Source organism: Orycteropus afer, unplaced genomic scaffold (genome assembly GCF_000298275.1).
Source record: "Orycteropus afer afer isolate SDZICR_OR568_19922 unplaced genomic scaffold, OryAfe1.0 scaffold00028, whole genome shotgun sequence".
NCBI lineage: Eukaryota > Metazoa > Chordata > Mammalia > Tubulidentata > Orycteropodidae > Orycteropus > Orycteropus afer.
In genome coordinates, this window is record NW_006921615.1 from 6,393,168 (window position 1) to 6,410,263 (window position 17,096).

The 17,096-nt window shown below is 37.7% G+C and overlaps 1 protein-coding gene across 1 annotated transcript in view; it reads left to right on the top strand.

The window, feature by feature from the left end:
- The window catches only part of BEND7 (BEN domain containing 7), a 122,420-nt gene extending 106,332 nt beyond the window's left edge, over positions 1 to 16,088 (top strand). The window contains exon 8 of the mRNA XM_042780227.1: positions 16,027 to 16,088. Within this exon, the coding sequence (XP_042636161.1) occupies positions 16,027 to 16,088 (62 nt within the window). The remainder of the gene's footprint in view (positions 1 to 16,026) is intronic.
- Positions 16,089 to 17,096: the final 1,008 nt, after the last annotated feature.

Sequence of the window (17,096 nt, forward strand, 5' to 3'; positions counted from 1 at the left end):
ATTGTAAATTTTGGTCAATGACATGAGACAAAGTATATGTGAACTGCTGTATGAAAAGTGAATTTACTCTGTAAATCTTCACCCAAATCCTAATAAATAAATAAATAAATAAATAAAAAAGAGATTGACTCAAAGATGATGTCAATGAAAAAGAAACAACACACCTTCGAAGATTAACCTCCTTCTAGCATGTCTCTTATAATGTCTTATGCTAAGAGTCTCCTGCCTCATCCTTGAGTTATATTACAAAAGACTCCCTTTATTACTATAGCCCCCTTAGGTTTCAAGCTCCTGGAAGGGATTGGGAGTGGAAAGGGAAAAAAAAAAAAAAAAAAACACCTTGCAGAATTGAATGATAAATGTTATTAAAGATACTAGCTCAGTAACTTTACACAATGACTAACCGCTAATTAAGGGCTGGCATCATGTGGGGTGTTGTGTCTCTTCCGTTTTGTATGCCAAATCAAATCTCAAAGATTAAGCCTGAGTAGTATATATACTAGTAAGTATTAAGTTGATCTTATGTTACCTAATTTCTACCTTGAAAATTTTGACTGGTTAGAAATGTTAGCAGATAGAAAACAAACATTTTCTTCATTTCTTTTTGAGTATATAAGAACATTCACCTGTTGATTTTCAGGGGAAAATTATTGAAACACCCCCCCAAAAAAAATACATGATAATATTCAGGCTTGAAAAAGATATAAAATTTGTCCTATCGAAGAGGCCTAGATTTAGTTTTCAGTAATCCCAAAGGATGGGGCAGTGGTGGTTCAGTGGTAGAATTCTAGCCTTCTATGTGGAGATTATCCAGTTTCTGGCCAGTGCACCCCAAGCACAGCCACCACCCATCTATCATCTGTCAGTGGAGGCTTATGTGTAATAGATGCTGAACGGTTTCAGTGGAGCTTCCAAGATAGGATGCACTAGGAAGAAAGACCTCACAATTTACTTCCAAAAAATCAGCCCAGTGAAAGCCCAAAGGAGTACAGTGATCCAACTCTCAGCCAATCATGGCACTGGTGCAGGATGGGACAATGTTACATTCAGTTGTACATGGAGTGACCATGAGTTGGGAACTGATTTAACAGCAGCAAACAACAAGCCAAAAGGAAATGGCAAAGGGCCAAAGTATACAAGAACCACCTACCCTTTGGTTCTCCTGCACACTAGTCCCAACTATGCCACCAACTTCTAGATAACCTGAGGTGGTGGTGGTGGTGGTAATAGTGCTGGTAGCTGCTGTTGAATTGGCCTGACTCCTGGTGACTGCATGTGTTAAGAGTAAAACTGTCCTGTAGAGTATTCTTGGCTATAATCTTCATGAAAACAAATCACCAGGCCTTTTCTTCTGTGTGTAACCACTGGGTGGGTTTCAACCACCAACCTTTCAATTAGGAACCATTCTCCAAACTGCTTGTTCCACCTAGCCTGGGGTGGGTGAGCAAATTCCTGTGCTTCAGGGTCCTCTACTACTAAAGATTTGTAGAAGTATAAGTGTGCTTGGTTTTATCCTACTTCATAGAGGGTGGCAAGAATAAATGGGAAAATGTGAAAACTGCTTGGGAGGTTGAGAGAAAAGTACTCTATAAATCCAGAATATTGGTGTTACTAATTTTATTTAAAGGGGCTCTGGTGGCATTGTACCTAAGGCATTTGATTGCTAACCAGAAGGTTGGCGGTTCAAGCCCACCAGCCACTTCGCAGAAGGAAGACAGGGCAATCTACTTCTGTAAAGATTGACTGCCTCAGAAACCCAATGGGGGTCACTATGAGTTGAATCAACTCGATGGCAGTGGTTTGGGTTTTTGGAATTTAACTTAAGAGCTGCAGATACCACCCAGAGAAAGAAAGAAGAGTCTGTGTGTTATGGAACACATGTCTCTAGCAGAGGACAGTTGCTAAAAGTCTGCAAAGGACCTGAAAATTTAAGTTTTTAGGGGCAACCTTTGAAGGTGTAAGTCATAAAAAGCAAGAAGATTTTGAAGAACACTGTTTTCAGAGACACAGAAACAAACAAGCTAGCTGACAGTGGGTCACATGACTGAAATACTAAGTCCAGTTTAAATCATGTGCATACTTTTGGTGGCTTCTTTATACTGTATATTTTATACATAAAGGGTCCTTTTTTCCCTGTTGTCAGATGCTGAGACCTATTATGAGTTTTGATCTCCATTCTCTTCCTTTTTCTACAAGCACACACATACCACAGTAGGGATATTCTTCTTCATTCCTGCTTGTCTTTCCCACAATTAGACCAGCCAGTAACATATTTCTATTAATATTTGTATTAATATCTCATATAACAAATACTCATTTTCTACACATGTATACTTATTTCTGCAGCAGGGACCTACACTGTATTCTCTTTTCTCCCTTCCTTCCTTCCTTCCCTGTAGTACCCTCTCACATACTCAGAAAATTGTCCTTATTCCACAGTCATCATAATACTTGTTTTGGAACATTATAACTTTTGACCACTGGATTTTGATGATCTGCCTACATATTTGTGATTGGCACCTTGGCATTTCTCTTCTGCATTGATAGCAGGCTCTATTAACATATGAGAAGTAGGAGGCGTCAGTTGGACAAAGCTAACCCTGCCATACAGACCAAACCAGACCAAAATGATAGTACATCAGTAATGACTTACCAAGTAGGTTTTGCCTCCCAATTTTGTCAAATACTATTACACTCCATTCTCCTCTAGTGGCACAAATGTGGGACCCAAGCAAATTGAAACCAGAGCCACTTGCATTTCCTTCTTAAAGCTGATGGGAACTGAGAGGTCTTGGGAACTGAGAGGTCTGGGTCAATAATAGTGCTTTCTCTCTTGATTATTTTCAGTCTAAATGATAATGTAAACAGTGTCTCATAGATATTCCACAGCTTCAACCTCATTTATCATATTTACCTCAGTTCCTGGGATTAGGTACAGACTCTGACTGGGCAAGCTAATCAGCTACCACTCAAGGAAGTCTGTAATGCCTGTACAAAAAAGAAGTACCCCGCACCGATTCTGAAAGGTTTTTATCCTAATCCAAGTAGAAATTCATTTGGGGTTCTCATCACATATAATATTTTTTTTTTCCTATAACTGGAATGATTCCTTTCCTGGTGTGTATTTTATCATTTTCATTAGATTATTTCCTCGGAACTGAAATCACAATTTTTTATTTGTGTTAAATCTGAGTAAAGCTTTCACTGCTATTAAATTTTTATTGGGCTTGCTCAATCTTTTCCAAGTTTCACAACTTGACAGTCACCTAGGGAAGAAAGTTGGTAAGCTTGTTGTTATATACAGATGTTATGATTAAATTTAAATAACACAATGATCTTCTTCATCCATGAGACTTGGACCCTGTTCATGCAGCTAACATATATTGATTTACATGTAATAATCTATAAATTTTTTCAGTTGTAAATGTTTTGTTCTTACTAAAGCACATAATTACATAGCCTGTTTTTTAAAAAGTGAAGATAGCTCCCTTACAAAGAGAAAGATCAACTTATACCCAAACTTGGTTTTTGTTATGACCAAATGAAAAGCAATTATACATGTAACATAAAGAAAGAAAGTTACTAAAATACAAAATTTGAAGATTTAAGAAGTTAGTTTATAATGATTCAAGTGATACATGTTTAAACTGTTAATAACAGAGCTATTAAGGGCCCAGGCATTGCCTCTGACCAAACAGTGTAGTGGTTAAAACACAGGCTTTAGAGTCAGAAAAATCTGGGTTTACATATCAGCTCACTTGTTGTTGTTGCGTGCCGTCGAGTTGGACCGACTCATAACGACCCCTCCTTGGGTTTCTGAGGCAGTATCAGTACGGAAGTAGATTGTCCCATCTGCCTTCCGAGGAGTGGCTGATCACTTAGTGAGTGACTATAATGAAATTGACTAATCTCTGGGAACCTCAGTTATCATCTGTAAAATGGGATCGTGAACTCTTCCTTCCAGATTGTGGTTAAAGGTTACCTGAGTTGATGTCTGTGTGGCCCTTAACCAATGCCTGGCTAAGTGATAAATAGTAAATGCATGATAAAATGTAAGAGCCCAGACATTACTAACTAGATTCAAATCCTTGGCAATGTCACTAATTGTGTTATCTTAGATAACCTCACTGTGCCTTAGTTTCCTCATTTGTTAAAATGGGAATAACAGACCTATATAGAGAGCTTTCAGAGGGTAAAATGGCACAATTTTGGCAAAGTACTTGGCAAATAGTAAGAAGTATAATAAACAGTGCCAGCTATGACTGTTATTATTATTATTGCTGAAAATTTTTTTAAATCTTGGTAACAACAGAATATTACTGTATAATTCATCTACTTATTCAAATTTACTCAAACCAGTTAGAAGAAAATAATATTTTCCAAATATAAAAATTATATGTTTATTATTTTTTAAAATTTTTATTGCAATCTGGATGAAAGTCTACAGAGCAAAATCATTTCCCATATAGCAGTTCATATACATTTTGTCTTATGACCCACACTCACTGCCGTCGAGTCAGACCCGACTCATAGCAACCCCTCCTTGGGTTTCCGAGGCGGTATATCTACAGGTAGATTGACCAATCTTCCTTCTGAGGAGTGGCTGATGGGTTTGAACCTCCAGCCTTCTGGTTAGTAGTCAGGTGCCTTAGGCACTACGCCACCAGAGCTCCTGTCTCATGACTGTGATTTCCCACAGTGTATCAGTTCTCTTCCCACTTCCTCCCCATAGTTATCTCTTCCCTGTGTCCTTCCCTCCCATGTACTCCTGCCACCCGAGCCAACTCCCTGTGCATACATTGCCCCTCTGTACTCCCATGACTGATCTCTCCAAGGAGTGTATCTACCTGACATAAATGTCAACTCATATACCTGTCTTTTATTGGCTGGAAGCCACAGGAGTGGGTTCGATTCCGGACCTGAAGGGCAGCCAGGGGCGATAGTCTCAGAGGTTTCACCAGGCTCCATCAGGTCAGCAAACCTGGTCTTTTTTTTTTTTTTTTTATGATTTTGAGTTTTGTTCCACATTGTTCTTGCATTCTGTGCAAGATCGCCTGCACAAACCCCCCTCTGAGTGGTTGACAGTGGTAGCTGGGCACCATCCAGTTCTTGTGGTCTTATGGTCCTATAGGCTGGGGATCCTGTGGTCTACCAATTCTTGGACTAATTGTCTGTGCATCTTTGGTTTTCATCATTCTTTGCTCTGGATGAGGAGAGACCCATCGTTGCATCTAGATGGTCACTTGCAAGCTTTTAAGATCCCAGTTTCTACTCACCAAAGTAGGATGTGGAACAATGTTTTTGTGTAGTATGTTATGCCAGTTGAGCTTGATGTCCCCTGGGACCATGGCCCCAAGCCCACAGGTCTAACTACTCACTCCTTCTGAGTAGCTGGCTGTGGCCAAGAAGTCACCATAACTTTGTCCTTTGTCAGCTCTACTATATACCTGGACATTCTTACAGAACATACAAATACACTTGTAGGAACAATGTCTGCCAACCTTTACATGGTCATGGGCACATTCCCCCCTGCCTAGACATACCTGATCATCGGCCTGTCCGCTCATCTATCCACCCATAGATCAATGTTTGCTATCACTGACAATGCAGTACTGTATGTGTTGTCTGTATCTCCCAGGTACCTCTCTATGACTTCCTCTTCCTCGGTGACACTGTGTTGATCACTCACGTTTGGTGCATTGTCCTTCCCTTCACCCAAATCAGTACTTGTCATAGCGCCTAAGGCATTTGACTGCAAACCAAAAGGCTGGCTGTTCAAACCCACTAGCACCTTCTTGGAAGGAAGATTGGGCAACCTACTTCTGTAGAGATATCACCTCGGACATCCAAAGAGGCGTTGTAAGGAGTTGAATCTACTCAACGGCAATGAGTTTTTGTTTTGTTTTGTTTTATCTAGCTGTGTTCCCTCCCCTCCCCTCCCACCTATGCTTATTATTTTTTAAATATATTAAAAAAATAACAAAATTTTAAAGCCTTTCTTCCAACTGTTAACATTATGTCCTTCCTATATATTTTTCTATGAACAATGTAAAAATGATAAGCATACTGTATAACCTATCATTTGACTTAAATATTTCCGTCACTAAATACTTTCTACAATATTACAAAGAGTGGTTTCTCTCTACCCCAACCAAAATTGGTCTTGAATATTCAGTCTCATCTCAGTGTGAATTTAGCAGGTCAGCAAACAGTGGGAAGCAAGTTCTCACTAATGCCAGTGTGTATCTTTCTGACAAGATGTTAGAGGGTGAACTACAGGAGGAAATCTTTGACTTTTCTAGCTGTGTCTAAACGCTGGTTTTTTTGAAGCAACAACAAGAAAAACAAGAGCAGAGTGTTAGTTTTGCTTTCTATCAACTCAGCATTACAACTGGATGCAAGTGGCCTGGCCTCACAAGGTAGGCTTCATATGTACACATTGAGTCAGCAGGAAAGTGCTTTAGAGCAGGAAACTTCCCATGGGGACCACTAGCCCTGAGACATAGCCCCTCTGAAATGATCCAGACTGCTGTAATGAGGTGTTTGACCTGTCCATGACACTTTAGGGAAGGCTGAAGAACCCATCAGTTATCAAGAAACATGTGGGCACTTTTTTTTTTTTTTTTCTTCCATTTAGCAGGTTTTCTGAGACTAAAGGATTTGCCTGTGGAAAACTCTTATGGACATTAAAACATATATCAGAGATGAGCAAAAATTTGCATCTTAAAACATAGAAGTTAAGAATATTCTGAAAAAAGTATTTATGCCTTCTGATTTTCTTTATGACTGAATTGATGCTATTGTTAAATGGCAGCTCCAGGTTCTGAATGAATTTCCAGTCACCTCCTAAGGAAGGCTAATTCTCAAGACTCCCTGAGCCTGCTCCATAGGAATGGGTCTAGGGATGAAAAGTAAAATTCTACAACTGGAATTCATTGACCTCCATGCCTTCCATGATCACATTTAAACAGATTTGGGTTAGCTATTTAAAGCCTGAATGTGAAACTGAACTGAAATCAACAATGAATGATTGTGTAAGGTTCATAAATTTAGAACATCTTTTAATTAAATTTATGTCATTAGCATCACAAAATTATTTTATTTTAAATAATGATACTAAAATCTGTAAAGTGAATCAGCTGAAGGCAAAAATGGAAAAGAAAGGTGAAGACTATTATGTATACCAGAGTTCTTTTAATTGTATTCCTGTATTTGGTGAAATGAATTGCTCTCTGAAACTAATGAGATTTGTGCTTTATGTTTGTAACCAGCAGAGGTAGCTGACTGTGATGAAAGACTGGATGGCATTTCTCTACCACCAACAGGTAAAACACATTTACCTTTTCATCACCTGCTGGAACACATAGTGCAAAAAAAATATTTGCATTGAAAATGTTGTTAACAATAGAGATGCAGATACTTGAGCAAACTGCTTCTGTAACGGACCCAGACCCTAATCACCAGAGGTTCTCGGTGCCCTGTGCACAGAGATATTTTTCACATTGAATTTAAAAGCATGAAAAACTATATTTTCCTCATGCTATTTCATATTCATAAAAAACTCAGGAGAGCAAGTCCTAAGAACTTAGTATCACAACATTTCACCTACCAAAATTTTTACATGTTAAATAATAGATTAACATAAAATGACAATTCTTTTTAGAACAGGGATCACTGATTTTGTATTATCAAATTGATGCCCTTTCTGCCTTCCCACCTCCCACAAAAGAATTCCCAGAAGTAATCACACATTGCTAGTCATATTATAGGCACCCAAAAAAGAAAAACCCAAAAGCAAACCAGTTGCCATCAAATCAATTCTGACTCATGGCTTGAGTGACTGAATAAGCCAGTTCATCTGGTATTGGTGGCACACTCCTATTACTGCAGCCAAGTCAGCTGACTTCAACATTGCATTGAAGCATATACTATATACTCTTGTTTAAACCATTGACATAATTCTCATTGCACATTAATTGGCACTCAAGTACTCCTTCTGACCCTGGCCTCCTGCCTTTGCATCGGTTCATACCTAAGTGCATGAGGGACAGGACAGATGTCTGATCAATAAGCTATGTGTCAAACAGTTTTTCCATCAGTTGGTATCAAGACCCTTTTCTCTGCCCACAAAAAAAAAAAAAATTTCTAAGTGAAAAAGTTCAACCTGTTTTTTCCTCCAGATTTGGGGTAGTAAATTTTTAATTCATTTCTGCAAATACTAATGGAGCATCTGACCTCTACTAGGTCATGTTTTCATTGATGGTACATGTCCTCAGATGACAACAAAAGCAGAGTTCATAAGTAGAGGACAGGCATGCTAGTGAACTTTAGAGCAACAGGAAAACTCAACCATGTAAATGGTGCATTGCTTATTCTGTCATTGAGTGGCTGAGCAATAGAGTGATGGACAAATAAATAAATAAAATCAGCCACAGGTATAACCCCCTGCAAAATAACCACCCCAAACCCACTGCCATTGAGTTGATTCTTACTTATAGTGATCTTTTAGGACAGAGTAGCACTGCCCTGTAGAGTTTCAAAGGCTGTAAATCTTTATGGAAGCAGAGTGCCTCATCTTTTTCCCATGGAGCGGCTGGTAGGTTTGAACTGCCACCCTTTTGGTTAGTACCCAAATGTTTTAACCACTATACCACCAGAGCTCCTGTAATATAAAAAGGACCAACAACTTGAACAAATAGAAAAGGAAGAACAAAAGAAGCCAAAAGCTACCATAAAAAGGGAAATAATAATGATCAGGGCAGAAGTAAATGAAATAGAAGAACAGAAAGAATCAACAGAACCAGAAGTTGGTTCTTTGAAAGGATCAATAAAATAGACAAACCACTGGCTAGATTGACAAAAGAAACAGAAGAAGCACATAACCAAATTAAGAAATGAGATTGGTGACATTGCTATTGATCCAACAGAGATAAAGAAGATCATAACTGATAACTATGAAATATTATACTCTAACAAATTTGAAAACCTACATGAAATAGATTCCTAGAAACACACTACCTACCTATACTAACAAACAGGTAGAACATTTAAACATACTCATTACAAAAGAAAAGAGCTCTGGTGGTGTACTGGTTAAGGCATTTGGCTACTAATCAAAAGGTCAGTGATTCAAATGTACCAGCTGCTCCATAGAAGAAAGATGGGGTGGTCTGCTTCTGTAAAGATTTACAGCCTTGGAAATCCAGTGGGGTGGCTATGAGTCACAATTGACTCGATGACAAGGAGTGTAGTTTGTTTTTTTCATTGTTATTATAAAATAAGAGATTGAAGATGTCATTTTAAAAACAACTGCCAGCAAAAAAGCCCAGGACCAGATGGCTACACTGGAGAATTCTACCAAACAGAGAAGAGTTGACACCAATCCTACTCAATCACTTCAGAAACATAGAAGAGGAACAAACGCTATTGAACTCTTTTTATGAAGCCAGCATAACCCTGATACCAGGCAAAGACATCACAAAAAAAGAAAATTATAGACCAATATTTCTTAAGAACACAGATGCAAAAATCTAGCCAACAAACTTCAGCAATATACCAATAAAAAAAATAATCATACCCCATGATCAAATGGTATTTATACCAGGATTACAAGGGTGGTTTAGTATTAGACAATCAATCAATGTAATCCACCACCTAAATAAAACAATGAAAAGAACCATATGATCATACCAATTGATGGAGAAAAGGCATTCGAAGAAATCCAGCACTCTTTCCTGATAAAAACTCTCAGCAAAACAGGACTAGAAGGGAAATTTCTCAACATAATTATGGGCATATAATGCAAAACAAACAGACAACATTATACTCAACAAAGAAAGGCTGATTCCTTCCCTTTGAGAATGGAAACAAGACAAGAATATCCATTATCACCACTCTTATATGATATTATACTGGAAGTCCCAGCCAGAACAATAAAAGCAAGAAAAAGAAATACAAAAAAGGTATCCAAGTTGAAAAGGAAGATGTAAAACTATTTCTATTTACATACGACATAAAAGACCCTAAAGATTCCACAAAAAAACTGCTGAAACTAATAGAAGAATTTAGCAATGTTGCAGGGTATAAGATCAATACACAGAAACTAGTTGGGTTCCTCTATACTAACAAAGAATACTCTGAAAAAGAAATCAAGAAAACAATGCCATTTACAATAGCCCCAAAATTGATAAAATTGCTTATTGGTCCAGTTGTGAAGATTTTTGTTTTCTTTATGTTGAGGTATAATCAATACTATAGACTATAGTCTTTGATGTTCATCAGTAAGTCCTTTAAGACCTCTTCACTTTCAGCAAGTAAGATTGTGTCATCTGCATATCACAGGTTGTTAATGAGTCATCCTCCAATCCTGATACCACATTTTTCTTCATAATGGCATTAGTCATTAGAGAGATAAATCAAAACTTCAATGAGATACCATCTTAACCTCGCTAAAATGTCACTGATTAAGAAAAAAAAACCAGTAACAATAAATGTTGGCAAGTATGTGAGGATATTGGAACCCTTATCCATTGTTGTTGGTAGGTCTATAAAGTGGTACGACTATGGAAATCTTATGGCATTTTCTCAAAAAAAATAGAACAACCCAATGATCTAGCAATCCCACTCCTAGGTTATTGTTAGGTGCTGTTGAGTTGTCTCCGACCCACAGTGACCCTATGTACAGCAGAATGAAACACTGGCAGGTCCTGTGCCGGCCCCACTCCTAGGTATATACCTAAAAAAAAAAAAAACTCGCTGCCATTGAGCAGATTCTAACTCATAGTATCCCCCATTGGGTTTCTGAGGCAGTAGATCTTAATGGAAATAGATTGACCCATTTTCCTTCCATGGAGCAACTGGTGGGTGTAAACCATCAGCCTTCTGGTTAGCAGTCAGATGCCTTAGGCCTAGGTACATACCTAGAGACCTAAAAATAATGACACAAACAGATGTATGCACAATAGAAAATAAATAGAAACAACCAAAGTGCCCATCAACAGGTGAATAGATAAATTATGGTACATACATACAATGGAATGCTATGCAACCATAAAGAATACAAATATTATATGATCCCTCTTTTATAAGAAGACAAAAACACACACATATATATATAAACCAGGATTCATTGGTAGTTACCAGGGAGAGTAGAAGACTTGTTATTTTTGGTTATGGGAAAAGTGACAACAAATGTTGATGTAGTGAACAGAACACAACCAAAGTAAAAACGAGTGAGCACATATGAATAGGTATAAGCATTTTGATATTCAGGTAAGTACAGGACTGTACGTAGGTGAGAACAGACAGAAGTACACTGCTGTCAAGTTGGATCTGACTCATTAGGACCCTTCCTTGGGTTTCCGAGGTGGTATCACTACTGAAGTAGATTGCCCAACCTTCCTTCCAAGGAGTGGCTGGTCAGTTTGAACCGCCAGCCTTCTGGTTAGCAGTCAAATCCCTTAGGCATTACACCACCAGAGCTCCCAAAATATCTCTAGGCACAGATAAATATAAATATGTTGGTGCAGGCTTATATATTCATTGAAGACACAAATACAGATTCTCCTCAGACATAACCAACCACCTTCCAACATTGGTTTTCTGGGTTTGCTAGCTTAGGAAAGTAGTCTCATGGGACAACTCAGTTAACCAGTGTAACATACTTCAGAAAATCTTATGATCGGCATCCTAGTGAAATGAATAGTGTCTGGGGTCTTAAAAGCTTGTGAACAGCCATGTAAGACACAACTATGGGTCTCTACTTGCCAGTAGCAAAACAGTAAGAAGGTAGAGGAAGAACAATGTGGAACACAACTCAAAATCATTTAAAAAAATAAAAAGACCCGGTTTACTGATCTGATAGAGTGTGATTAGACCCCTGAGACTATGGCCCCTAGTTACCATTCAGGTCTGGATTGAACTCACTCCCTTGGCTTCCAGCCAAACAATAGATAGGTATATAGGGTGAACATTTATCAAGTAGATACAATCCTTAGAACGATCAATCATGAGAGAACAGAAGAGCAGATTTGCACAGGGAGATAGCTCAGGAGGCAGGAATGCGTAGCAGAGAAGGGCACGGAAGAGGTAACTACAGGGAGGAAGTGGGAAGAGAACTATTATATTGTGACGAATTGCAGTCAATGTCATGAAACAAAATGTGTAAGAACTGCTGTGTGAAAAAGGAATTTGCTCTGTAAATTTTCACCCAAATCACAATAACTTAAATAATAATAATAATACAGTAAGAAGGTAACCAAAAGCTCAGAGAAGAAATATATCTACACATATCACCACGTCAACTACCCTGAAACCAGAACTAGATGGTGCCAGGCAACCAGCACAGACAACTCTGACCGAGATCAATCACAATAGATGGTCCCAGATAGAATGGGAGAAAAATGTGGAGTGCAACTTAAATTATTTAAAAAAAAAAAAAAAATCCACACAAGCTTGAACAGTAGAGAAGACTCTGAGACTTGTTGTTGTTATATGCCATTGAGTCGTCTACAACTTATAGCTACAACTCATAGCAACCCTGTGTACCACAGAACAAAACACTCATGATGCCTGCTATACCTGAGCCCATTGTTGCAGCCACTGCGTCAGTCCACCTTGTTGAGGGCCTTCCCTTCTTTTGTTGACCCTCCACTTTACCAAATAGGACATCCTTCTCCAGAGAATGGTCCCTTCTGACAACATGACCAAAGTAGGTGAGATGAAGTCTGGCCATTCTCGCTTCCAAGGAGCATTCCGGCTGCACTTCTTCCAAGATAGATTTGTTAGTTCTTTTAGCAGTGCGTGGTACTCTCAGTATTCTTTACCAACACCACAACTCAAAAGCATCAACTCTTCTTCAGTCTTCCTTATTCATTGTCTAGCTCTCACATGCATATGAGGCAATTAAAAATACCATGTCTTGGGTTAGGCACATCTTAGTCTTCAAGGAGATATCTTTGCTCTTCAGCACTTGAAAGAGGTCTTTTGCAACAGATTTGCCCAAATGTCTTTTGATGTCTTGACTGCTGCTTCCATAGGCGTTGATTGTAGAACCAAATAATATGAAGTCTTTGACAATTTCAATCTTTTCTCCATTTAGTGTGATGCTGCTTATTGCTCCAACTGTGAGTATTTTTATTTTCTTTATATTGAGGTGTAATCCATACTGCAGACTGTTTTCTTCAGTCTTCATCAGTAAGTGCTCCAAGTCATCCTCACTTTTAGCAAGCAAAGTTGTGTCATCTGAGTATCTCAGGTTGTTAATGAGCCTTCCTCCAATCCTGATGCCACATTCTTCTTCATATAGTCCAGCTTCTTGGATTATTTGCTCTGCATACAGATTGAATAAATATGGTGAAAGGATACAACCCTGACGCACTCCCTTCCTGATTTTAAACCATGCAGTATCCCTTTGTTCTATTCGAACAACAGCCTCCTGCTCTATGTGCAGGTTCCTCATAAGTACAATCAAGTGTTCTGGAATTCCCGTTCTTCTCAGTGTTATCCACAATTTGTTATGATGCACACAATCGAATGTCTTTGCATAGTCAATAAAACAAACGTAAACATCTTTCTGGTATTCTTTGCTTTCAGCCAAGATCCATCTGACATCAGCAATGATATCTTTCATTCCACGTCCCCTTCTGAATCCAGCTTGCATTTCTAGAAGTTCTCTGTCAATACACTGCTGCAACTGTTTTTGAATTATCTTCAGTAAGATTTTACTTGCATGTGATATTGATATTGCTTGATAATTTCCACATTCTGTAGTGTCACCATTCTTTGGAATAAGTACAAATATGGATATCTTCCAGTCGGTTGGCCAGGTAGCTGTCTTCCAGATCTCTTGACATGGCTGAGTGAGTGCCTCCAGCGTGGCATCTGTTTGTTGAAACATATCAATGGATATTCCATCAATTTCCAGAGCCTTGTTTTTTGCCAATTCCTTTAGTGCAGCTTGGACTTCTTCCTTCAGTACCATTGGTTCTTGATCATATGTCACCTCCTGAAATGGATGAACATCGACCAATTCTTTTTGATGCAGTGACTGTGTATTCCTTCCATCTTCTTTTGATGTTTCCTGCATCATTCAACATATCGCCCATGAAGTCTTTCAGTATTGCAATTTGAGGCTTAAATTTTTTCCTCAGTTCTTTCAGCATGAGATATGCCAAGCGTGTTCTTCCCTTCTGGTTTTCTAACTCCAGGTCTTTGTACATTTCATTATAATAATTGACTTAGTCTTCTCGAGCTGCTCTTTGAAATCTTCTGTTCAGTTCTTTTATCCTGTCTATTGTTCCATTTACTTTAGCTATTCTCTATTCAAGGACAAGTTTCAGAGTCTCTTCTGATAATTCATTTTGGTCTTTTCTTTTTTTTCCTGTCTTTTTAATGACCTATTGTTCTCTTCATGGATGATGCTCTTGATGTCATCCCACATTTCCTCTGGTTTTTGGTCAATGGTGTTCAATGCATCAAATCTATTCTTTAGATGGTTTCTAATTCAGGAGAAGGATATAATCAAGGTCATATTTTGGCTGTCATGGATGTCTTTTAATTGTCTTCAGCTTCAGCTTGAACTTGCATATGAGCAGTTGATAGTCTGTTCCACAGTCAGCTCTTGGCCTTCTTTTGGCTGAAGATATTGAGCTTCCCCATCACCTCTTACCACAGATGTAGTTAATCTGATTCCTGTGTACTTCATCTGGCAAAGTCCACATGTATAGATGCCATTTGTGTTGTTGCAAAAAGGTATTTGCAATGAAGTCGTTGGTCTTGCAAATTTCTGTCATGCGACCTCCACTGTCATTGCTAGCAGCCAGGCCATATTTTCCAACTATCGGTGATTCTTCTTTATTTCCAACTTTTGCATTCCAGTCATCAGAGATAATTAACACATCTTGATTGCACGCTTGGTCAATTTCAGACTGCAGAAATTGGTAACAAAATCTTCAGTTTCCTCATTTTTGGCTTTGGTGGTTGGTGCATAAATTTGAATAATAGTAGTAGTAACTGTTTTCCTCATAGGCATATAGATATTATCCTATCACTGACAGCACTGTACTTCAGGATCGATCTTGATACATTCTTTGTGATGATGAATCCCATGCAATTCCTCTTCAATTTGTCTCTGAGACTATCACCCTGAAGTACTCTTTTGACCTAGAACCAGCCTATCCCCTGAAATCACCTTTTAATGAAATAAAATAATGAAATAGCAGAATGGCACACAAAAGGTATTACCAAAAAGGTCAGTGCCCTACTTAAAAACCATCTGTATGAGACCAAAAAGTAAACAATTACTCAAAAGTAAAGATGAGAGGATAAGGGGCAGGGAAACTAGAGTATTAGAATAAAGAGAACATAATTAAAGAGAATGTTGCCACATTGTGATAAATATAACTAATATCATTGAATAATTTGTGCAGAAATTGTCAAATGGGTATCTTAACTTGCTGTGTAAACTTTCACCAAAAATGGAATAAAATACTTAGGAAAAAAAAAAATAAAGGAACTTAAGAAAGAAATTTAAATTTGCCACCCAAAGACCACCTTTATGATGTGGTTTTTCCCCTCTAACTTTATGTAGCTATATAATGGAGATCAAATAGATATATAATTGTGTTTCTAGTTTTTTTTTTTTTAACCTAATGTGCATTTTTCCATTTAATTACAAATTCTTTGTAAGCATTATTTTAATAGCTTTATGATATTCTCTTTCTCAGGTAAATAATATTTTGTTTAACTATTTTCTATAATTGGATAATATGTACTCTAATATATGAACATGTGCATGGGCTTTACTATAAAAATAATCATTTCAAGTTCCTAATTCCTCAAATTGCTCTCTTAGCACAACTAAAGTGTTGCTAAAAAATCAATAATTTAAATATGAAACACAGATACCTCACCAAGAAAGTTTTTCACTCTTATCTCGGATACTTGTGTTTAGCCATGTCATAGAAATTACAGCTCTTCCTTATAGAAACAGTTTCTCCTCCTTTCATTTTCTTTTCTCTGTTGTAGGTAATATGTTTGACACCAGGACAGAAAACATGGAAGACACAGAAGCAGATTTCACTGTCTAGACTTTGATTTGAGTGACATTGTCCATTAGCGTCTGTGACTCTTCCGTTTGAATTTCCTCAAAGATCCACGTAAACATTTCAAGTTACTGCAAAGTGTGGGTGTTCTGTGAAGTTTACCCTTCATGTTTGAATAGTTTTCATATACTGTACTTTCTCAGTAATATGTGATAATCAAGCCTCCAATTTGGTATAAAATTTTTTTAAATCATTTTTAGAGTTGATTGATTACCCCTTAAAAGTCCAGCGTATGATTCAGTTAATTCATTGTCCATTATAAAGAAGCGGTTCTCTCTTCCCTGTATTTCTTCATAACCTCAGTGTGAGTATATACAATTTTGAAGTATATTTATTTTCCTGTGAGTTGCTTAGATGCAGTATTAAGGAGAGCAGAGTTTTCCAGTACTGAGAGAGCAGCTGTGAAGGCCAGAATTAGTTAGACCTTCATCAGCCTAGAAGATGATAAAGTTGTTTTAGGAGACAGGATTGCTCTGATCTATCAAATGAAATCATTTATGACATCAATTCCTCCAAAATAATCATTTGTAACTCAATAAGTACAAATGATATAAATTCTTAGGAAGGAAAAATCTTTTACTTATTGATAAAATCTAGGTTGTATCAACACAATGACAGAATAAGTAATTAAAAGATGAGGAGCTCAAAGCAACCAGTTATCTACCTGATACCTAACAACTATTTTAACAGATGAGTTTAACTGAGTTGCTGGCCCAGTGTTTTGACATTGTGGTACCCAGCCACAAATGCACTTGATCGATATTATATACTTCATTTGCCTTCTAGTGCACTTGCCCTCCACTTACAGAAAACCAGTATATTAAATTCTAGATTTAAAAAAAAAAAAAAGCTAAAAATTGCCACATGGGCTTTTGTTTTACAGAAATATTTACATTCCTTTCTCTAATAAGATAATGAATTTAAAATACCATTTTATTTCATTTGGAAACACTGCATTTATACTTTGCTGGTTATATAAAGCAAATTACCTTG